Source organism: Tinamus guttatus, unplaced genomic scaffold (assembly GCF_059628265.1).
Source record: "Tinamus guttatus ecotype Peru unplaced genomic scaffold, ASM5962826v1 Tinamus_guttatus_pri_ptg000173l, whole genome shotgun sequence".
Classification (NCBI taxonomy): domain Eukaryota; kingdom Metazoa; phylum Chordata; class Aves; order Tinamiformes; family Tinamidae; genus Tinamus; species Tinamus guttatus.
In genome coordinates, this window is record NW_028288707.1 from 1,005,440 (window position 1) to 1,029,391 (window position 23,952).

Here is a 23,952-nt window from a genome sequence, read left to right on the forward strand (position 1 = left end):
CTGCTGTCATAAACCAAAACCACTCTGCTAGCAACCCTACTGAAGTCAACACATCCCAGGTGACCACAATTTCTGCTACTAGTTTATAATCAGTAAGAATGAATGTAAATTGGTAACGTTCCTATGGAATATCAAACAACCTTTGCTGAGATTGAAGGAAGCTAGTCAGAAAGTAATCAAAATATGTTGAGATTTCTGAGATGATTTTAGTGAAGATTTTGTGGTAGGCTTTGCATACTCGTGTCTATTTCTTTTTATTTATATATTTTATATAAAATATATATAGTTATAAATATACATTTATTTATATGTTTTAATACTTAATGCAATATTTGGTTTCACCACATCCTTGAGGTGTTATTATTTGCTATTATAACTTTCTTTTGCATTTTAGTAAGCAGCAGTAATGGAAAACAGAAATTTAGATGATTATCTCAGTAATTTTTATATAGTACGCTCTATTTACTCCTTGTCAACTGATGAAAATAGATGGTTCATTCATGAAATGTAGCATTTTTCTCCTCACATATGGGAAAGCCTGTAAACAATGTAAATGTATCAAAACACCTATCTTAAGTTTATGTTATTTTTATTCTCACAGTCAAAAGCGGATTATGCCTAAACATTCTTGGCCTAGAACATCAGTGCATAAACAAACAGAAATTGCCTATAAATTATAGTTTGTAGCCAAATAAAGAGAAAGGAGATAATCTCCTGGAGCATGTGATACATATGTACCAATTCTTAGTACCACCCTGTCATCAGATTGGTTAGAACCGATATTTTATTACAATTTTATTTGATGATATTTCAGGCATCTATATGAGTGTGTGTGTTTGTGAGTGTGTGAGAGAGAGAGAAAGAGAGAGAGAGAGAGAGAAAGAGAGACGAAGAACAGATGATGATTTTGGTATATCCTCAAAAGAGCATCTCAGTCTTAAATCTGTGATGGTCTTTATTTGATGTTATACCAATCCACAGAACAATTGGACAGAACTTTTGACCTTCTTCCATTTACTAGCCTCCTCTCCCATACTTTCTTACCAATACTTACTCTTTTTACTTTCTTACCACAGCTTACTCTTTTTTAACTCCAAAGTATTCATTTTGATAAACATTCCCCATAGTGTTCCCTGAGAAGCCAAATGTTATCTTGGAATACTCAGTTCTATTTCATTTTATGAATAGAAAGAAAATGAAGATAAAAGGAGTTGATCAAGTTAATGAGAATATGAGTTTAGAAGTAATATTGAAAAAAAAATGGAAGTGTCCCAAACTTAAAAGGTAATTTTAATAGTAGCTACTCTTATTCTCATTTCTTATTATGATCAGCTGCTGTAAGAAAAATTTAGACTGCATCCCAAAATGTAAATGCGATAACCTACGTTGATTACGGAGTGATGTCCATGCAGTAGTTTCTTAGTTTCAGCATTTAGCAGGAAATCTTCTGCTCTATTGCAACATTTTCCAAGAGAAAAGGAAGGATAAATTACCATACATTGTCTTCAACTGTTGCAGATTCTGAGCACAACTTTACTGCACTTCATAGTCTCCTGAAATAATGTGGTCTCTTTTTTTTTTTTAATATAAACTTATATTTTTTCCTTATTTTGTCTTTGCATGTGTGTTTTAATAAATATGCACATATATGCACAGAAATTTTTAATGTAGCTTTTTGATTAATCTCCAAAATGTGAGGTTAGGCCAGAGGACAGATACTTCTTCCATACCTTTACTTCCCTTTGGGAATGTATCTTTATGACTCTGCTTCAGAAAGAATAATAAAACTAAGCTAAGCTATTGTTCCAAATATGTTAAAGTTTCTAGCAATTTTTAGACCTCAAAGAGGGTAGTTTTTTTTTGCTTTTCTTTCCTCTATAGATGTCAGCTATTTGAGCGGAGGTCCTCAGAAGTTTTCCTACAATGCATGGTCCAAAAGAGCAAATGGACCTGTTTTTTTAGGGAGACTCAATTACAAAAAATCTTTTGGAAGAGGTTTTAGAGAAAGCAGTGAAAGCAAACAAAAGAATTGGGTTCCAAGGCCCATTTATAAGCACATACTAAGTTAGGTGGCCTGTTGATCTTGGCTTATTTATCATCAGTCTATCAGAACAGGTGTGTCCAAAGAAAAACAAAAAGAAATATCAAGACAGACACATCTGCCCTTGCAAAAAAGATGAGAGAGCAAATAGCATACTGCAGAGGATCGCTATTTTTCTTTAGGGCATTACTAGAAAATACTCAGAAGCTATGCTGTAGATACTGTACATACCCATTTTAAATAACTAGAAACTAGATAAGATGTAGATTTATACAGAACAGCAGAATCATGATTAAATCAAATGATTAGTCTGAAATCTTCAATAAAACCTTACAATTCCCATCAAAATAACTCTGCAGAAAGCTTTAAGCCAACAGCCACTGGTAAGATGCAGGAGCAGAGATGGATACAACTGAAAAGAACTTGGAAATGAACAATAGTGGGATATCTCCTTGCTGTCAGTAATTGATAAATTTTGCTGTGGCACTGTAATCTTTGCTATATATAATTTAAGGCCTTAAAACATCAAAGAGAATGTAGACAACAGGATAATATTTAAAACATCGTCAACAGAATTTTAACATATTTTACTAAAACATTTTAATTCCTATTATCAAAAGGTATATAATATAATATATTATCACCACTGAATATCCAGCTTAAACTGGCACTATTTCATCTAGTTTCTCCAGATTTCCAGTAAAGCTTTGGTTTTGATCCAGACATGGTGGTGATCCTCCATATTACCAAAAAAAGAACCCTCCTTCTCAGAAATAAGATGCAATTTTGTTTATAGAATGAAATACTTTAGTAATGCTCTGATTTTCTGGAACTACTATATTCCTTTACACTGATCAAATTTGCATAGAAAAATTGATATTCCACATTACTTATGTAATTTACTTAGGTAAATTTCTTTCAAATCATTCCATTAGGTGATATTGAGAGAAGTTTGCCTAACACTTTTTCTTCATGAAATTCCTGCCTTTCCCTGGCAAGAAATTCAGTCTTGGAACCTATCCATCAAAACTATATACTTAGCAGTCAAATGGCTCTGCCCCGTTTTTGGACCTATGGTTTCCCAGCTTCCTCTCACATTTACACTTCTAACACATCGGTATATTCTCACAAGTTTTCCAATCATCTGCTGTCTCCAAAATCTTCTCTAACAGAGGAGTACAGTATAGCTAAAATGATTTAATTCCTTTTAAAATAACTTCTATAAGAAATCTGCTAAGGCTCTTTTAGAGTTTCAGTTAGAATTACCATCTGAATTATCCCTCAGTTACGCATCCTAATGGCCCAAGAGAAAGGCTTTTAGAAGACGAGCTGAATGTCACAGGGCTGACAGCATGACTCAAGAAACCACTCGTTGGACAGATGTCTTCAATAGCACTTAAATAATGTTGCTATATTCAAACCTATTTTTAAAGTACTAGAATAAAAATGCATTATATAGCTGAGAAATAAAGTAGGCAATTATTAACATAATTTTAAGGTCGACATTACATAGTACTGTCTCTAATAAAAGGGATTTACATCTCAGTTACCTCTCTATTTGGTTATGATGGCCTGCTAAATTACCAGATTTGTATACTAACCAAAGTACTCACCATTCATTTGCAACGATATTCATATTCAAGCAAATTTATTTGTATAGTTAAATTTTAAAAGCTAATACTTTTACAAATTCCAACAGCACAAACACAAATGCTACTTAGAGTGTTCAAGGCAGACAAGTAAGCCTTCTGAAACAAAAAAAAAAATTAAAGGAACACTCTGGTAGACATTTATTTAAAATACTCTTAAAACATGTGTGTCTTGTTTATTTATCTTTTATGACTAATTCATCGAGAACTTTAAGCCAACAGTATTTATTAACTTGTGGAAATTCTTTGTATGCTTGAAGGTTAGCATATGCCAATTATTGTAACATCTTGATGCCAGTATTTCTTAGTAGTAAACAAAGCAACAAAATGTTGCCAGACAAGTAAATGACAATATTCTTAATTATTATTACCATCACAGAGACTGCTACTAAATTCTGAGAACATTTCTATTGGCCTGTAACTCTGAAAATATTAGTTTTCCCTTTGCTAGGCTGGGTAGAAGTAGGTAGGACATACTAGGTCAAGAGATTCTCAATTGAAACAAGAATCGAATGAGTTTTAGAATGGAAAGAATGGTTCCATTTTCTTGGAGCAAGCATCAGATTTTTTGCAAGATTTGTACCATTATTTTTTCCAGATGCTATAGTTGTAGCTAAAGAAACCAAGAGTTTATCTAGCCGAATTGTAACTGTGGTATGCAGTATCCCAGATTTCAGAGTATCAAGAAACAAACACATAGAGCGTACTTCTTCTCCTACTAGAGAATAATGACTCTGGACCACCAAAATATTAAGCTCCATTGAATTTGGTTATTATTTCGGTTTCTAAATCCCCTACTGAGTGGAAAAAAATAAAATTCAAGGGAAAAAAATAGCATTTGGGCTACCTCTGCATATAAGCAATACAACACCGTATATTATACAGTTAGAGACAGTACGGTACAATGAAGGCAAAGGGAGAGGAAATACTTTTTCTTGACAGGGACAAATTATAACAGCCACTTAATAAAGTACAATTTTAAAATAGACAACATTAAGGAGCAAGCAGGAGGCTTATTGGATTACAAGAAAAACATTGCCTTCCCTCTGTGTAGCACCAGGATATTCAATTGCAAGGAAAATACTGCCTTCCCTATGTGTAATTGTTTACATAGAAATAAAGACAAAAAGTTGGAAACTACCTGGAAAACCAGGTAGAAAAGATGTCTGAGATAATAGGATGTATCTTAAAGATACGACATCTTGGGAAATACCACAACTAGTGGAATTAGGACATATGGTATTTCTTCTCTAGATTTTCCTGTCTGAAAGAGAACATAATAAGATGATACGGCAGGATGATTTAATTGACATATGACTAATTGCCGGCCTTTAAAACTGCTAAGTTTTCTTTTTTAAAACTGCCAAATTCTTAATATAGCGCATGCAATAATGAAGTTATGTGAAAAACAAATAGAAGTACATGAAATGTTTAAAGACAATCAGAATATCGGCTCCATTTATTAGCCTGAATGGTTTTCATGATGAAGTAGAAACTTTTTTGACTTGAAGTATTTATTTCCTAATTCCACCAGCACTGCTTATGATTAGACAGTACCCTTTTATTTTGTGATCCTAAAGTCACTTTAACATAAATCTGCAATGACTGCACTTCTGCTTTACATATTACACATGCGAAAACAATGGCACAGAGATTATTTGATTTGCCCAAGACCACCCAGTAAACACATGGCAAGAAAGAGATCCCAGATCAGCGGACTCCTAGTCCCAAATATCTGCTTGACAACTCTGTCTTCTGCATTGCTGTTGTGTATATGAATTCAGATCAGTTTCGGATTAAGAAATACAGGAATAATTGTTAGCATTACGATGAGCAATTGATTCTGATGTATGTTGTTTCTAATGAATTACTATTGTGTTCCTTGAAAAAATCCAGCACTATACTAAATCCATACATATCTATAAAGCTATAGTGATAATTATACAGAGACAGAGGAAGCATTAAATTGATATTTATAAATATACTTTATATTCTGAAATAGAAGTTTGCTGATTTTCAAGTATCTACTTCAGTTTATAATTTGTGAGGTTTCATTTTGTGTTTTAAATTTTCACTCTCTTCAGCTTGGATAATAAGGCCTTACTAGACTTTTAATTCTGATTTCAGCATTAAATCAATTGCTTGTTCATATTTCTCTTGCAAAACATAACTGTTGCATATTTTTTAGGTTTTTGCAAAACTTAAAATAGAAGAAACTTTGAAGTTGTATATTTAGCTACTGAAGTGTTCCTTTACATTTTTCTCTGAGCTTTTAAGAACTATGACTTTTTAAATCAAAATAAAATATTTTTGGGGAAACTAATTATATATATATATGCATATATAAATAATTTTGCATCTTTGAGCTAATAGTGTTTAATACTATCCCTAATACATGTTGCGTTCCAAACATAAAAACACAGTACACAGTTTTATACTGTTTCTATACTGTTTTTCCCCATTTCCTCATGTTTAGAATAGTTTTGGGTTTTCTTAAAGAGAAATTATCATCCTAAACCTCACATCCATGGAAATCCGTATGAGCTTTAGGAAATGTTCCTCTGACAATTAGTTTAAATTATTTAGAAATATTTAAAATGTTAAAATGAAAAACAAATTGAACTATATAAAAAAGACTGGTGTTTTGTTGGGTTGTTTTTGCAATCTGTGTGTTATACAAAAATACTAAGATGATATTCTACTTTGCATTTAGTGAAGAAAAGCAATATTGACCCAGAACTTGGATTAAATGCCTGGAAAGACCAGCTTTTTCTTAAATTTCTTGAATATATTTATAAAACAATTTGTTACAATTTGTTCACTTTTTTGCATATTACAATTATCTGTTGCATTGAAAATGTTTAACTGTGGGAATTTATTTTTGCTAAGAAAAAATGGAACTGTCAATTTTACAAGCTTCTTCATGCCACTTTCCAAAAAACAGAGGCACACCTAAGTATTTTTTCCTATCCTATAACAAAAAATAGCAACCATTTACCCCTTTAGAGCAAGATGGCTTGTCAGAACAACATTTTGCGCTAATAATAAGAACATTAAAAAAAAGAAATACTGTTTATAGAGAATTTCCAATTCCTGTTTAAATGGCACAAAACCTAACAAAAACCTAACAAAAAAGTAACATAAGCACATTCGCTTCCCTCTATGATTTATCATCCCTTCACTACCTAATCATTAATGGAAAATAAAAAATCTGAAATATACTCAAAGCAACAATTATGATTTGCAAAAATTAAACTTCTTTGTATTCAGAAAACAGAAAGATACTCATTCTAAAAGACTGAAAGCCCTAGATGCTGCATGTTTTGTCTACAAAATGAACAGGAGTATATTGAAAAGGGCATTAAATTGAACAATAGTTCATTCCTGAAGCCTGTGATTTGTTCTTTCAAATCTTACCTAGTGAAAAAATTAACACCATTAACTTTGGACAAGCATGAGTTCACACAAGTGATATAAAGGTGTAGCAAAAGAATGGCCGCTTCAAAACCGATGATGTTAAAAGACATATTTTAATGACTGTAAGTATGGCTCAGATTTGGAATTGCTGGACTTGTTTTTTACTTCTCAATCATATGCAAATTAGAAATTAAGCCAACACTAGAGAAACAGAGTAAAAACCGCCAGAGAATATTCAGGCAGGTGATTCTCACTCAGATTTATGGGCAAGGCTACATCCTAAAAAATACAGTGTGCACCACACACACACACACAAAGCAATCTTTGTTTGGAAAGGGGTCTATTATTTATTCATCGAGCATATCATGCTACCAAAAAAAAAAATCACATTATCTAGGAAATCCAAAAATGAGAGGGTAGCTGAGTATTAAGTATCGCCCCTCAGCTCTCAGCAGAAACCCTTTATTCACAATGTCCGCTCACTACTCACACAGAGGCGTGTGGCTTTCCACCGAGAGGAAGTGGTTGTAGCTACTAAAATTCAAAACAGAAAAATACACAGGCACAAGTTACTCGTGATTCCGGCCGAGAATGTGCGTTTAAAGCAGATGTGTGTGATAGCCATGAAAGGCAAAATAGCCATTGGCGAGCTAGGTGCCGCAAAATAAACCTAGAGCTCGTTTAGCGAGGAACAATAGACTAGTGAGCGAGGGACTCCTCCCTCTGGCTAAGAAACCATTAGCCTATTTCCTCCTCCAGCTCATTCATCCTGCAAGCGCCGTAGGGCTGCTTGTGCCTCGCCTCCTCCCGCTTCCCAGAGCGCTCCGTGTTTTAACTTGGTGTGTGCGACCAGCGCTCGATCCTCGTCCTTTCCACGCCGCCCCGGCGCTCGCGGCTCCCGGGGAGCCCCTGGAGGGAGGCGCGGGCAGCAGAGCGGGGCCGGGCGGAGCGGGAGGGCGGTGGAGCGGGGCGGCAGCTCCTCGCCGGCGCGGACGCGGTCCTGCTCCCACGCACGTGTTCAGCACTCGCCTTGACACGCACCGACAGGCGCGCGTGGGACGACGAGTCCGCGCCGGAGCCCGGTGCCCCCCGCGGTCCTGCGGGGCGCGGGGGTCGCGAGTCGCCCCGCGGCCCCTTCCCCACGCACGGCTCCAGCCCCACCTCCCTCCGGGCGCCTCTTTCCTCCTCCCTCGGCCGCAGCGAGCTGCTCCGCCGGACGGGGAGGGCGCCGCATTCCCGCACCCGCGCCCTGCCCGGCCCCCGGCAGTCCCGCGGGGCAGGAGAGCGGCCCCCGCCGCCGCCCCCGCGCACGTCCGGGCAGAGCGAGCGGGGAGCGCGGGGCCGAGCCGTCGCCTACCGTCGCAGCCCCTGGAAGGAGGAGGGCCAGGACATCCGCGATTTCTTCAAGCCGGGCCGGTGGCCGGTCTCCACGGCGTACGAGGCGCGGTCCATGGCACGGCAGTAGAGGTAGCGCTCCGTGTCCGAGTAGCCGCGGTGCCTGACGCGCGCCCCGGCCGGGCAGCGGCCCCGCGAGGCGGGCGGCGGCGCGGGCGGCTGCTGGTGCTGCAGGAAGTGGTGCTGCCGCAGCTGCGGCGGGTAGTGCTGCTCGTGCCGCCACAGATGCTTGGGGGCCTGGAGGCTCCCGCCGCCGGAGCCCTCGCCGCCGCCCGAGCCCTCGCTGCCGCCGGGCAGCGCGGACAGGGCGCCGCCGCGCTCTGCCTCCATGGCCGCGTCCTCCTCCCCGGCAGCGGCGGGGAAAATGTGCTGAAAAGTTGGACAGCTCCTGCCGCGCCGCCCCTCGCCGGCGCTGCGAGCGGCGGGGGCCGCCGAGCCGCGCGGCGCCGCGGGAGGAGAGGCGGGGAAAGGCGGGGAGCGGCGCGGGGGGCCGGCTTCCCGCTCGGAAATGTTTAAAGGGAGGCAGGGGCCGGCGCAGAGCGCAGCCCGCAGCCGGGGCCGCCGAGGGGGCGCCCCGGGAGCGCGAGCGGCGCCGCGGGGCCCGGCCGCGCGCGGGAGGGCGGCCTGTCCCCGGGGCTGGAGCAGCCGCCCCGCCCCGCTGCCTCCCGCGCAGGTGGCCACGTTGCCCGCGCTGAACCTCACTGACAAGTTTGCAGGGGCTTAAACGCGGACTCTGACTCCAGCCTCTGCTCCTCCTCTGGCTCCCGTATCACCCTTCCGACCTTTGCCATAAGAAGCTTGGAAATGGTATCTTCCCCAAACTGCAATTCTCCCTGGGTCTGCCATCTTCCCCGAAAATTAAGCCCTCTCCCCAAGGCGAGTAATGCCGGCTGTAAATCAATGAAGGAAAGATTTAATTATAGCGAGGCTGAGCCCGCTGCCTGAGCAAAGCTTTCCTGCTATAAACAACTTTTCCATTAGAAAAGAGTTTTAGCTCGTTTATTTCAAGCTTTCTTCGTTGCTTTGAAACTACTGTAGAAGATTCACCACAAGCATTTACCAAATCTACCAAGCAGGAACTTCATTCTAAAAAAAAGCACTTAAAAATATAATTTTATATTTCAAATTCTTTTGCACATATACCGTGAATATTCCACTACAGATTCAAATTTTTAGAATTAAATTGTACAGATTTTGCTTGTCTTAGGCAGAACTTACCCACACAGTATGTATGGTAATACTCTATCACCTAACACTCCTTCCCTCTCTCCCCCCCCCGCCCCCTTCCCCAATATTTGACTATAATGACTACCTTTCTAACAAAATATAAAAGATAAACTTGCAAGCATCCATGTGAAAGCCATCAGGACATTATTTCATTATTTCTGAAGTCTTTCTATTCTGTTTGCCAGAGTATAAGCAAGTGGGCACCCCACATATCTCTCTCCCTATAGAATATACACCTTTTTACAAGACTTAAGACTTCCAAGAAGACATCTGCTGATTAGACTCTTCTGATCGGCTTCATCAGGTGCTCTATACACTTCCTCTAAATATTTTTTTAAGTAGTTCTTGCCTTGTTTTTTTCACTTTCTTCTCACATTCACAATCATTTTAAACTTAATACATTTCTTTCTACATTTCTTAATTTCATGTAAATGGCAATGCCATATCATTTATATGTTGATGCATTTTTTTTCCATTCTCCAACTCACAACTCAATCTTCCTGCACAGACACACAGAGCTCCTTCAGTCAGGATTCAGTCTCTGAGCATGTACCTCCAAAATGATGTCACTCTCCCCTTACTGGGCAAAAGTCCCAGACCTGGCTTTTCCAAGCTGATAGCACTTCCCTAGTAAATCTTGCGAAACATCAGTCATCTCCTCATTTCTTCTTTCTCATCTCTTTGGAGGCTACTCAACCAATTTCAAGCTAGATAATAAGTTGTGACAAATACTGTGAAAGTGGGAAAGACCCAAGTTCGTGTTTCCACTGAGGGAAAGACTATAGCTGGGTAAAGCTCACACAATTATCGGTTCCGACTGCCCTGTTACGTATCCAGTCAAGGCAGGCAGCTCTTTCGCAGCTGGTAGGGGAGACTGGAGCAGGCAGTTTTGACAGCATGTAGAGGAAATGAGCATTGGAAGAAGATTAAAGGAATAAAGATTAAAGTAGTATGTGAGAAGAGAATGAAATGCAGTGTTGAAGACAAATCAGATAATTGCAATATGGAGTGTGGGTCTAGAGGATCCATTAAAAAAAAATAACTTTTTTCCCTTCTCTTTCTATTTCCATGTTGTACTATGACTGTTGTACACAATCACCATTCCCTTTTGTGACATAAAATCAGACACAGCTTTTGTGAGTAACCCTACGACTTCACAGAATCATAGAAATGTTGTTTGAAAGTGATGTCTTGAGGTCATCTGTCCAACCTCCTGCTCAAAACAGTCCTGTCATCAATACCAGATCATATCGGCCATGGCTTCCTCTGAGTCTCAAAAGCCTCCAAGGACACAGATTCCCCCTCTCCCTGGGTAACCTGCTCCGGTGCTGCACCACATTCCTAACTGAGCTGAAAAGCTCCTCCTGATGCTTAACCTGGTCCTCCTGTGCCCAGATCAGTAGCCATCGCTCCATGTTATACAGCAGGCCACTACTGAAAAAAAAAAGTTTTTACTGCCCTTTATAACTGCCTTTAAAGCAGCTGCAGGCTGCAACTCATCTCCTCCACACCGGACTATATACATTCAGCTTCCTTAACCTGTCTTCATCATTCTCGTGCTCTGAGCCCCAGCCATTACTTGCCCTGTCCTGGACCACCTGGAGACCCATCCTTTGACCTGATGGCCGAAGTCACTATGGCATTCACTTTGCCTTATTTATGATGAGGGTGCCCTGTTGGCTCATATCCACCCTGCAGTCCATGGAAACCCCAAAGTCCTTTACAGCAGGTTTGTGACCCAGCCATTCACTCCTCGGCCTGTGCAAGTGCTTTGGGTGAATCCATCCAGGTGCCCAACCCTGCATTCCTCCCATCTTAGCTTCACGGAGCTCCTGCTGGCCCAGTTCTCCACCATTTGGCATGTAGGTCACCAGCAGCATTTTTGCACATGTACACATCATCCAGATTACTGACGGACACCTTGAGCAATATGGGCTCTGGTATCAATCTCTCAAGATAACATGCCATGCTTATTACTGGCTACCAGCCAGATGCTGAGCTGCCCATCTCTACCTTAGATTCCAGTAATTTGTTGAGTTTTAGTTGGTTCTTGGTTTTCAAATAAGCATATTGTGGGCAAGCATATCAAAAGGAGTTACTAAAGGGTTGTTTTGTCCACTCTCTTTCCTTGTCTGTGCAGCCAGTCATTTCAATATAGAAGGCAGTAAGCATCAAGCAACATCTGCCCTTGGTAAATCCATATGTTGAGCAGTCCTGTCCTTCACATAATGAAACAGATTCAAAGATGATGCACTTCTACCTTTCCAGCAAGGTGAGGCTGACCAGCCTGTAGTACTTACTTTGGTCCTCCTCCTCCTTGCATTTATTAAGGATGGTTTTAACTTTAGACCTTCCTCAGGTCTAGGACCTTCCTTACTCATCATGACTATCCAGAGATGATAGACAACAGCCTCATCATCCTTTGGGTCAATATGATCTGATCTTTGCTTCCCTAGGCTCACCTGTGCTGAGCCATTTTAACAACTGAGTACAATTTAACAGATGATCATAATGTGGCACAATTTAAATAAAAAATATTTGCTCTGAGAAATATACCAGTTTTTGTTCCATGTTGTTCCATAAGGTAGCAGTACAAGCCATTTACATCACAACACCAGAAATTTCTCCTGTGGGATGGAAAGAACTGCATCAGTATACACCTAAGTAACTATAAGGTTTGTTTGTTCATTTGTTTAGGAAAATAGAATTTTTTTTTTTTTTTGCTAGGTATTTTTTTGTACAAAGGCCAAATTACATTTTCATGCTAATGTGACTTGCCTAAAAATAAATAAACTTTTACCAGACTGGATTGTTTCACATGGGGTCAGTAATGTAAACTGCATTAGTTTATACACTAATACAGTGTATACACTCATGTATAAGAAAATTTTGCTTATATAGCTTTACTTACAACCATTTCTGTTACAAGTCCAACCCTGAAAGTGTTTTTGGCTTTTCTCCTGAAATCTCCTGAAATTGGAAGGAAGGGAACCAATCAGAAAAACATGGAGCTATGATGCATTAAAAATGCACACATTTTAATTGGGATTGAATAGAGATAACTTTCAGTCAGTATGAGCAAAGACAGTTTAAATTTGGTAACTTTCTAGTTCATTACCAGTTGCCTAAGCTTTTGCATTTCAAGCTATCATACTCACTCTGTTTAAGAAATAGTCCTCTTATTCTTAAATCTTAAAATCATTTAGATGTGTCTGTGTTTCATCTTACTAGTGCTACAATTTCTTCCACATCCTTCAAAAGCAATTGCAGAAACCACTACACCTTGCTGAATATATATATAACTTTTAATAAATGGAAAAAAAAAGAGAGAATTAGTTTCCCACTATAATGAGTCATGATTTGTCTCACTCTAGGATAAATTTAAAATAGTTTCTGATTGTCCTTTAAGGTTTAAGAATAAGATGCCTATTTCTTAAGAGCTTGAGTACTATTCTGCAAAGTAACTAAGTAATTTCAGAAATTTCAATGCTGTTATTCTGCAGACCCCCAGATTTTTTTAGCACCAGTTCCCCTTTCAGGCACTTAACTCACATTAAAATCAGTCAAAGTTTGACATTTGCTTTCCCTGAGTAAATCACATTTTAAAATTTTATTGGAATGCCAGGTTTCAAGAATGAAAATAAAAATATATGAGGACATATTTTCGAGCATTATACATTCTTTGCAGAGAAATCTTTAGTATTTGTGAAAAGTACAGAATACAGTGAATATTAATATAAATAAGATAATGTAAAAATCTTATTTCTCTCTTACCATTTCCATAGGTCAATAGAAAACCTGAATGTAGCCCAACTAGAAAGAGTGAAAGAACAATGGCAAAAATTAACTATTCTCTTGTAAATCCTCTGAAATAAAATTCAGAAGTGTTACATTTCTCTGATTAGATGCTTTCTCTGAGACTGCACCTACAGAAGCTAATTCTCTCTGACCAAGGTTTCAAGGGAACAATCAGATTAATTATTCTGGATGCCATACTTTCACCTTAACTTGTCCAGACCATCTTTCCCTCCCCAGCAACTAACTTCTTCCTTGCTTCTGCCACTCAAATGGTTCCTCTGATCAATCTTTTATTCAGTTGTGTGAAATGATACACCTTAACAAAATTAATGCCAAGTTAATGGCAATCAAGCCACATTAACAGACCACACAGATGATAAACTCTGATGCAATAGAGATGCTAAAAGATCATCTTTATTCAACTTGCACCTACAAGGCCAGATCAGCTTCTGTGATCATGCCCCTTATTATTACAGGATTACCCAGGTTTCATTTAAAACAGCCTTCATAATAAGCCACTACAGTGCATATATTGAAATCAGTAGACTCTAATTATAGCACTGGTTTGTGTCATTTGTATACCTACTTTATACTTCGTAACCGTATAGACAATAATGAGTTTTTACATTTACACAGTGTTTTTTATCTACTTCATCCAACAGCACAAACATTGTAGCACTACCTCTAGTTACAGAAGTGGAAATTGCACTGTAGGGCATCAGCCACTATACGGTACTAAGGCAGAAGTGCAGTTATAATTAAATACCTGACTTTCATTCCAGTCAAATATAATCTTTGTTTTTACCTTTTCCTTTAAACAGTTGTTTTTTAGACCAATGCGCTAAACCACTGACAGAACATTTTGTTCCTATATACAAAATATTTACACTTCCCTATGGCTTTAATGGGACCTGCCAGCTTTATCTAAAAAAAAAAATAACCATAAGGTATTTTTGACAATATACCCAATATGCAGTCAAGGTGGACTGTTTTTTTCCTGACTGCCTAGCTTATTTCATCACAGAATCCTCACAAGTACCAGCTCTGCTGAAGACTCGATAGCAACAGAACATTCTACATTTGAGAGTTGTAACTGAAAATGATTTAGAAAAATACATTTCTTTTTCATTTTCCTGGAACTTGCCTGAGCGTCCTCACAGGAGAATGGAACCTCCCCTGTGAGTTGAGACTTGAATATGAGAGCTATTGCTGCAGCCATAGCCACCCATTAGCCTCATATTAGTGCCTCTGAGTTCTCTGGGTGAATCACACCTAAATGCACAGAGATCCATAAAATGCCACATTTTACCTCAAGAAAAATTGCCATTTTAAGTTAGTTAGGATTTTTAACCTTTAACACATCTTTTAAAAACATGGCCATGCTTTCAAGAATACTCAGAAAAATAAGGAGAATACAGTGTTCCAAAACATACCAATTTTGTTTGCTTTTGTATCTTTCTTTGTTTACAGAAGTTCTGACAATATTTTTAAGTCTCTGTTCAGGTTATGATGGTAGCATTAATAGTCCACTAGACAAACTGCTGTATCTCTTATTCCTTCAGAGTCGTGCTGCAATTCTTAAGGGAGACGGGAACAAAAGTAATTTTGACATACAGAAATAATTGGAGACAAGTTATTTTCTCTCTTCATTTCCTGTGATAATAATGCCATCCTTACAAACCACTATATTCCTTATATTCAACCATATATGGTTGAATATGCATGTTATCTAAGTGCAGAAGAAATGGTTCAAAATTGAGACAAAAATATAATTTTAAAGGTCAATATATTAAAGAAATAACAAGTATAATGAGATCAGAAAGGGAAATATGAAGCAATTTAATCAGGAAGCAGTTAATAACTACCCATTCCATGTCAAAAATGATCCCTCTATAGTTATTTTATGTGATGACAATATGGTAAATAAAATGGGATAAGTTCACTTGTAGTGTGTGTACAAGAAATGAACAAATACCAAAAGACCAAAGTCAGAGGGTGTTAAATTTTGCTTAGTGATATTTACCACTGACTACAGCACCATTTTTAATGCTGTCACGATTCAGCACAGTAGCACTTAAGAAACTGTACCATATTTTACATAAATACGACATTGGACATAAAGTTTCACTAAATCCTTTAAATTCCAATAAGCTTGAAATTCAGATACAGTGGACAGTCAGTAAACTACCTGTTCATATCAATCTTTTTATCATGTCTGACTCATGAAGAAAAAACACATTTTTGCTGCTAGAAATGGAAAAGGAATTCAGTAGATCATCATTATATAAAACAATTGAAAATATGAATTATTGAAGAGAAAAAAAGTGATTTAGAAAGTAGAAGTCTGATGTTGTTAGATGCAGAACTATAAATCACAACAAAAGAAAACAGTACATATGTACTATTTGTACAAATAGGAACATATCTGTACAAGTCTCATAATCCAATTGTAGATTACATTTACATTAATCATGAACTTATTTACAACTGCAAGCAAGAGGACAGTTATGATAAAAGTAATGCCTCAATTTCAACATACATTGTGAAATTCTGTTGAAGAGAAAAATCAAAAATCAATAGCTTTTGTTCAAAGCCTTTTTCAAATTATGGAAAGATTTCATAATTTAATTCTACTAAAATTACTATTACCGTGATAGTAAAAGGAAATAATCTAAAGTTGTATCTAAACCTATCACCTACTAGGTACATTGTTTTTCCAACTTATAGAAAGATTTTCCTTCAAACAGTTACCTGTGGACTCATGTTTTGGATACAGTTTGTTGATGAGGAAATAACACTTCCATTTTGGAAGAAAAAAAATATTTTAGTAGTTGTCCAACACACTGTCCTCTATATATAAAGGATATATAAAAATACATATCTTTTATATATATATATATAAATAAACATAATGAAAATGCTTTTTTTTATGCTATACATTATATTACCCTATATGTGGGTGTTGCGTGTTATAAAAACCTTCTCTGTGTTCAGTCCCATTTAATTCAAAGATCTAATTTTCTTAAAACAGGTGTGGTGTAAATAAAAAAAAAATCCTTAGTATAAAGTAAAATATTAATCCGTTTAAAACTTTTACTACAGTACAGACTGCAGCATGGCTTTTGGAGCACGCACACAAGCCGAGCCAGCAGTTCCCTCTGAGCACAAAATTCTCTTGCAGAGAATATGTGTGCTGAAAGAATGTTTCTCTGGACACACCAAAATCTCTATCTCAAGACCACAATTTTTTGCTGTAGAATTTGTTCTGTATATTAAGGTACCGACTTCAGTCCGGTAAACTATGTTTACGTCACGCCAGCCACTCAAAAAGAGCTATGCTAACACACAAAGCTATTCCTCTTCTCTTACTCAGGTAATTTAAAATCTGAGGAACAGTGTGTTTAAATACTTCCTGTGCTCAGTACTTCGAGGTACACAGGCACATACAGACAGCTAAAGCCTTCGTTTCCCCTTCACCAGCCTGATGCAGAGCTCTGCTCAGGAGCTGACTGAGATGAAAGGCATTTCACACCCACTAAGATCACAATTTCATGTAACCTCCTACCTGGAGTAAAGAGCAAAGGCTCAGTCTATCTCAAAAGCAAACCAAAAATCACAAGCTTGATCCTCCCTAGAACTGTATAATTACTGATTGTAAAATGGAACAGATCTTAAAAATATTCCCTTGCCTGTCTTGATTTGCAGTTGGAGGAGGAAACAACAGCAACAGAGTTATTACTTTCCCAGTTGGGTAGCTCAGGCACAAGAGAGGAGGGATTTAGCACAGTCAGCGCTCTTCCCACTTCCTCCTCTACCCATATGGGCAGATTAAAGGAAACAAGACTTCCAGAGATGGACACTGGGGAGTTTCTTAATTTTGTGGTGATAGGGAATAGCATTACTCTGGTTCAAACTTTGTTCCTGAATAATACTGCAGCTACATGTCATTCATTTTTTCTGGAAAAATCACAATGTAAAAGTCTAGTCCATTTTGATAAAAGGTCTGAATGATAAAAGTACTTCAACTTATTTTCTGCCTTTTCACTTGACACATTGAACTGCTCCCTTCAAGCAGAGGAATATGGGTGGCATAAAATCACAGAATGCTTAAGGTTGGAAGGGACCTCTAGAGGTCATCTAGTCCAACCCCCCTGCACACGCAGGGTCACCTAGAGCACGTGGCACAGGACTGCGTCCAAGCGGGTTTGGAAGATCTCCAGAGAAGGAGACTCCACAACCTCTCTGGGCAGCCTGTTCCAGGGCTCTGTCACCCTCACTGTTAAGAAATTTTTCCTTAAGTTCCTGTGGAGCTTTTGGTGCTTCAGTTTGTGGCCATTACCTCTAGTTCTGTCATCTGTGCTATTTTGTTAATGATACATTCACATGAAGCACTGTGAATTCAGTTTGCAGTGATTTAGGAGCACTTCATTCCTACGAGATTTGCACAACATTAAACCCACTTAATTCCACTGAGTTCTGTAAAAAGGAAAATGTTCAAGTTAAAAGCAAAGTTCATTCAACCAGAGTGAGTTTCACTCAGATCTCAGTGAAAAATCATGAAATTATACTCACTTAACAAACATCCTGATAAGAAAAGTTAAAAAAGGCGTTTAACTAAACTGCAATTCAGATGAGCTTTGCATGATTTTAGGTTTTACCAATCTCTAGTAAGTTGCCAGAAAATTCAAAAACAACATTCAAAAGTTAAATAGCAGAAAAGTAATTAGGTGGAGTGGTCTTCAAAAAAAAGATATTGTGCTTGAATTTTCATTTATAACAGCAGTATTTTTTTCCTACACAGAAAGCAGTTTCCCTTCCAACCTCATCAAATTAACCATAAAAATGGCTTGCATATACTAAGTTTGCAATGCTGCATTAAACTGTGCTAAGGCTAGTCTGTATACACCAGCTACAATAATGCTGCATCATTTCCTAAAATCAGAAGTCCCACTCCTAAAAGTCATTGTATGTGAACTTTCTATGAGGCAGAAGTCTAAAAAGAATTAACCCTCCCTCCTGTTCCTCTCATTGCAATCAACATTACAGCATGAGCCTCTAGGTGGTCTTACTCACCATGGCCCCATCTGATTCATGCACTCTTCCCTCTTGACTCTGCATATGTAAAGGTGTATAGAAAAGAAATATTGCCAGGTTCCTCAGGGCCAGTGTAAATGTTACAACTCACTCATTTCCTACTAAAATCCCACTGGAAGGGATTGGTAACTCTCAATACTCAGGTTGATGAACCGTTTGTCTTCTGTCTTAGCCTGATCAATGCCCACTAAAGCACGGGAGAGATGCTGCAGGAAACAAGGGTTTGGGATGTTTTTTGTTTTTGTTTTCATAGAGCTCAGAGGGCTTTGCATTCGCTTGGTTGGAATTAATTCCTCCCCAACACTCCTCACAAATATGGATGAAGTTTTTATAAAGAGGGATGGTTGTAGGGAAGTTGGGGAGAATCTCCCTCATGAATTCAAACATTAACCTATTCCACTTCTGATGGAAATATTTTTTATGTCCCTTTTTATTTTTTTTTCATAAAATACATAAAATATCTTATTTCATCTAATTCTTATTTGCAAAGACTGAGGTTTTGGACAAAGGATAATATGTTCGGAAGCGGGTATTATAGCTCTTTGTCTGCTCTGTATTACTCAAACGATATCTAAAGTTTGCTACTTGTCTTAATTATTTTCATAATTTCTAATGAGTATTTGGATTACTCAAAGTCCTCACACCCAAAATATTTCCATTATTTACATTTTCTTAAAGAGATTTTTAAAAATAACAAAAACAATTAGGTATTCCACTGACTAACCTAACACTAACTGTGTTTTAAGTAGATATTTTTCTCTGAATGTGTCCTTTTCATTAAAACACTCCTATAAGCTTTAACAGTTTCCTCCAACCCTTTCAAGCAAGGCAGAGAGCAAAAGTAAGAACACTTTGATAATAAGCTATAAAGCAGGTTCTTTGCAAGAAGCTTTCAACAGGAATTTTACTTGCTTGATTCTAGGTAGTCAGAAAGGAAGTAGATGGAAGGCTCACTCTAAAAGACTTCAGCTAATTGCTCTCAAAACCTCTTAAAAATATTTCAGAACTCTTTTTTTTGTTTTTTAGTAAAATAATAGATTCATCCACTCTTGTTAGAATGAATAATAAGAGTTCATTTCCTTCTTGGAAACAGCACTAAAAATAAAATTACATTCTCCCATATAACATTTTTCAATAATTGGAGAGTTGAATTAACAAGTACCTAATCTTAATTTTGTCAGACACAGACTAAAATTTAAAAATGTAATGCATTGAACCTAGCTACAGTATGGAAATCTCCAGCACGGCAGAGACTACATATTTTTAATTAGAAAGTTAGGAATCATTATCAGTCATTTTTTTTTCAATAAATGATTTTTAGGCAAATAAATCATAGATGTAAATTATTTTAACAAATTATATTTCCAGCAAAAAGTTTCTTAATTACTTGCTTTTGGTGAATCAAAAATATTAACAGTTTGAATAGTAAAATGTAATTTGGCATGTCAGTGGATTACTTATTATTTAAATAAAGGATAGAGGGGAAAGTAGCATTCATTACTGTGTGTAAGTGAGTGTGAATATTGCCAATTTAATTTCCCATCTGTAACACTTAAAATTAAAGGTCTTTATTGAAGGATATTAACTTGAGATAGAAAAAAAGTTTTTAAATGTTATTTATCAAAATTGTCATTTGTTACTTGTGCCTCTCATGCTTGCAGAAAATATCCCTGTGATATTAATGATTTCATTTGCTAGGATTAGCTTATTTTGATTTGGCAGTCCTCCAGCTAGGACAACTAAGAGGAAGTTGGATTGCTCAGCCCATTTCTGAGCTACAAGTGAACCTTATTTGAATCGCAATATTTGCTCATAGCCTGCATAATACATCAATTTTACTTATGCACTGACAATAAGAAATTCATTGGCTGAAAATCCGCTCACATTTGTCAAGTGAATTGTTTTCATAAGGGGTACTGCCCTCCAGAGACAAATGTGAAAGATCTCAGAAGTAGGCAACTCTTTATACAGTAAAATGCATTTTTTTCCAAATTGCATATTTTAGAAAAATGGTGGAATGGTTTGATACTATGTCATCACTCCAGTTAGTTAGCATCCAGAAATTTGTCTTTAATCTTCTCTTTCCCCTCATCAGAGTTTTGAAGTTGAAAGAGAGAAATAAAGAAAGAGTATTTTAAAACTGATTTTCACTACTTTTCTTTTTTTTTTTAAAAAATGATTTTCTGCTTGAAATTTGCTGAATTCAAAAGCCTATAGAGATGCAAGCCAGACTGTGGCTATCCAAGACAGCAATGCCCAACGATGAAAATCTCGATGGTGTTTTTTTCTCAGGTCAGCATTCACCAAAGCATGGCCATATTCCTGCCTCTCTACCTTGCAGGCAGAGCTTTACAGAGACCTGAATATCACTCTCAGGAATTACTGCCACTTTTACAGCAGCGTGACTACCTGCTGCTCCCATCAGCCTGACCCAGCGCAATCAGGATGCATTAAAACCTGTCGTTGAAAAGGGATAAAAATGGGGCTAGATATGCAGGAAGCTACCAGTGCCTAGCAGCTGTCATTTGAAGTGTGTCACGATTAACGGGGAACACCTGGTGATACCATCTTTGTGTTTTTTCATGTCTGGGGCGTTGTGGGTCTGTATTTTTTTAAAGTGAATCCTTCAAAGAAAGAAATATTCATGTATTCGGTATCAGAAAGGATCTCATGAACAATACCGCAAATTCCTGTATACATAAAAAGCTGATCCTGAATACATTCCCCCAAATCTATGTAATCTACAGTCTTGTAGGAAGCATTGAATATTGCCATATTCTGCAGGCAAGAAAACAGTGCAGACTTCAGGGAACCAGGACTTAGAGTGCCACCGATCATTTAAACAATGAAATAATCTGGTTTTAATCTTATTCATGACAGATAGCTAATATTCATTTAATGCTGAAGTGAAATCACCAACTGCAGCTCAATATTTTTCGATTTCTCTGACTGAAATATAGTCCCAGGTGAGAAATCATTATCTACTTACTGCTTTAATTACTGAAATAATTGCTGACAATAAATGCCATCATAAATATATATATAAAAAAGAGCTGTGAGGGCTGCTTCAGCTGCAATTGTCAAGAAAGGTATACACACTGCATCCCTCCCGTTCCAAGTGAAGTTCATGTTTTCAGTTAGGGTTACATTAGTCTGATGGTAACAACAGTATTCTTGCCTTGTTTTCTTTTCTCCACATTACCTTTCCTACTTCTTGTTGCTTTTTTAATAGATCAGCAGTAGTGACAAACCATCTTAGCTGTCAAGTGCATCATATAATAAACATGTTTTAGTAGCTGTGTAGCTAAACAGCATGATAACAAGGCTTGACTTTTCCTACAGGAGATACTATGCCTAAGAGGAATGGTGATCATTTAAAAAAATTTAACTGCATCATTTATTTATTCTCATATTTATTCTTCCATACTACTTTTGGACATTTTATTAGCCTAGACCCTAGGCAGAAAACTGGTACTAGTCCACATGATTCTTCAGCTTGTCTGACTGTACTTCTTGGCAAAGCAATTATCCCAGTTAGTCTTGGCTAATAAATTCAACTCCTTCTGTGTGAAAAAAATTCTCCAGATACCTTCAGATTTTTTGGCAGAGTGTAAAGGATTGATTCTAAGCTCTCTATTTATACACATATGTATATTTAATTTATTCTAATTTACAGTTAAGCAAATCAGGTAACACCCACTGAATCCCATGTGTGGAAAGCTGCTAGTCCTACCTTCTGGAACCACACCAATGGTCAATAAAGACTTCTTATTACTGCTTTTCTACATAGGAAACAAAGCCAAAAAGGTCCACTCAAAACAACTCCCAGTGTAATGCCAATAGCTTCCCAATAGTTGGTGCAAAAGACAGAAGTAGCTACTGTAGTGTTACAAGACTACCAGGCATATGACGACTTCTTTTTTGTCCATGACTCCATCAAGATTACTGAAAAAGCATTCTAGAGGCCATACAAATTTTGTTTGCTGAATGCTTTGCCGGTCTGAGAGTGAGGGGAAAAAAAAAAAAAAGTTGTACTGTCCATTGTAGCGCATCTTACCAATTTCCAAAGCTGAATTTGCATTAAAAGGCTCTACACTTGCCCCATCTCTCTGGGGCACTAAGCTGTTGGTGGAACATAACCAAATAAACAGGCAGAAATCTTAACTGTTCTTAGAAAATTACAACTTCCACAATTGTATTTCAATTACCTTTGAAATGTATGTTCTCTGACCTTACTATATTGATTATCTTGAACTACTCCAACACAATTCTCATACAATATCTTGGACAGGTTACTGTCAGGTGTTCATTTTTCCAGATTTTTTATTGCAAGCCTACAAGGTCTATTATTTCTCTTTATTTTGTCTTTGTTAGATTGCTCTCATTCTTGTTCCTATTTTGACAGTTCTTTTACAAATTCAGGTTGTTTCAAAGATAGAGAAAATAACCCAATACTGGAATGAGTGTCCTTGGATCTAAAAAAAACTACATCTACCGGCTCCTAGCAGCTCCTTACCTTTCTTGGAAAAATCAGATTTCACGTACATCAGCATGCATTAAGTGCAATCCAAGAGTATCAAAGGAATAATGGAGATTTAGCTTCCTATATAATTGAAATGCCACCCACATTTGCACTAGGACTCAGGACATTTGGGTTGTTTTCAAGGCTGTAATAGAAATTCTCAAAATAACCATCACAATTTTACTACTCAGTAAGCCATTTGGCAAGATGAAAAACCTAGAAAGATAAGGTAATAAAAGCCACAAAAAAAACCTTCTAACCTGAATTTAGTACCAACCAAAATTGTCAGGAGTTACCAAACTTTAGAGTATATTAATCTGCAAAGATGTAGCCATTTTTCAAGTTGGCATCTTCTGCTTCATTTTATATAATGAACCAAAAATGACAGAGTACAGCTAGCCTCTGATTCATGCAGCAAATAGTCATTTCAGATTCCAGATGACTATTCTGAAGTCATCTGAAATACAAGTATTTTAATGAATAGCTTAAATATTTTTAAACTATCAGGAAAATCAGAACTGCTTAGTTTATGATTACCCAGGATTTTAAAGGCATTTCCTATATTTACTTCATTTTTTGGTAATTTCTTCCATTACTAGAATAAAAAACTATAATTCTAGAAGATTTTAATACTTGCTGTTATTTACTTTAGGCTATCATGTCATTTATACTTAACGGAGAAACTCTTAAAATCATGGTGTTCTTTTTCTCTCTTTTCAATTAAGGGTAAATTTACAGAGCAGTCTCCAGAGAAAACCCCAGACTGTTGATGACTTTACATTAATCTCCCACACAGCTTTAAGTATGTC

The 23,952-nt window shown here is 37.6% G+C and overlaps 1 protein-coding gene across 1 annotated transcript in view; it reads right to left on the bottom strand.

The window, feature by feature from the left end:
• LOC104574775 (3',5'-cyclic-AMP phosphodiesterase 4D) overlaps positions 1 to 8,832 on the bottom strand; it is a 345,941-nt gene extending 337,109 nt beyond the window's left edge. The window contains exon 1 of the mRNA XM_088523262.1: positions 8,465 to 8,832. Within this exon, the coding sequence (XP_088379388.1) occupies positions 8,465 to 8,832 (368 nt within the window). The remainder of the gene's footprint in view (positions 1 to 8,464) is intronic.
• Positions 8,833 to 23,952: the final 15,120 nt, after the last annotated feature.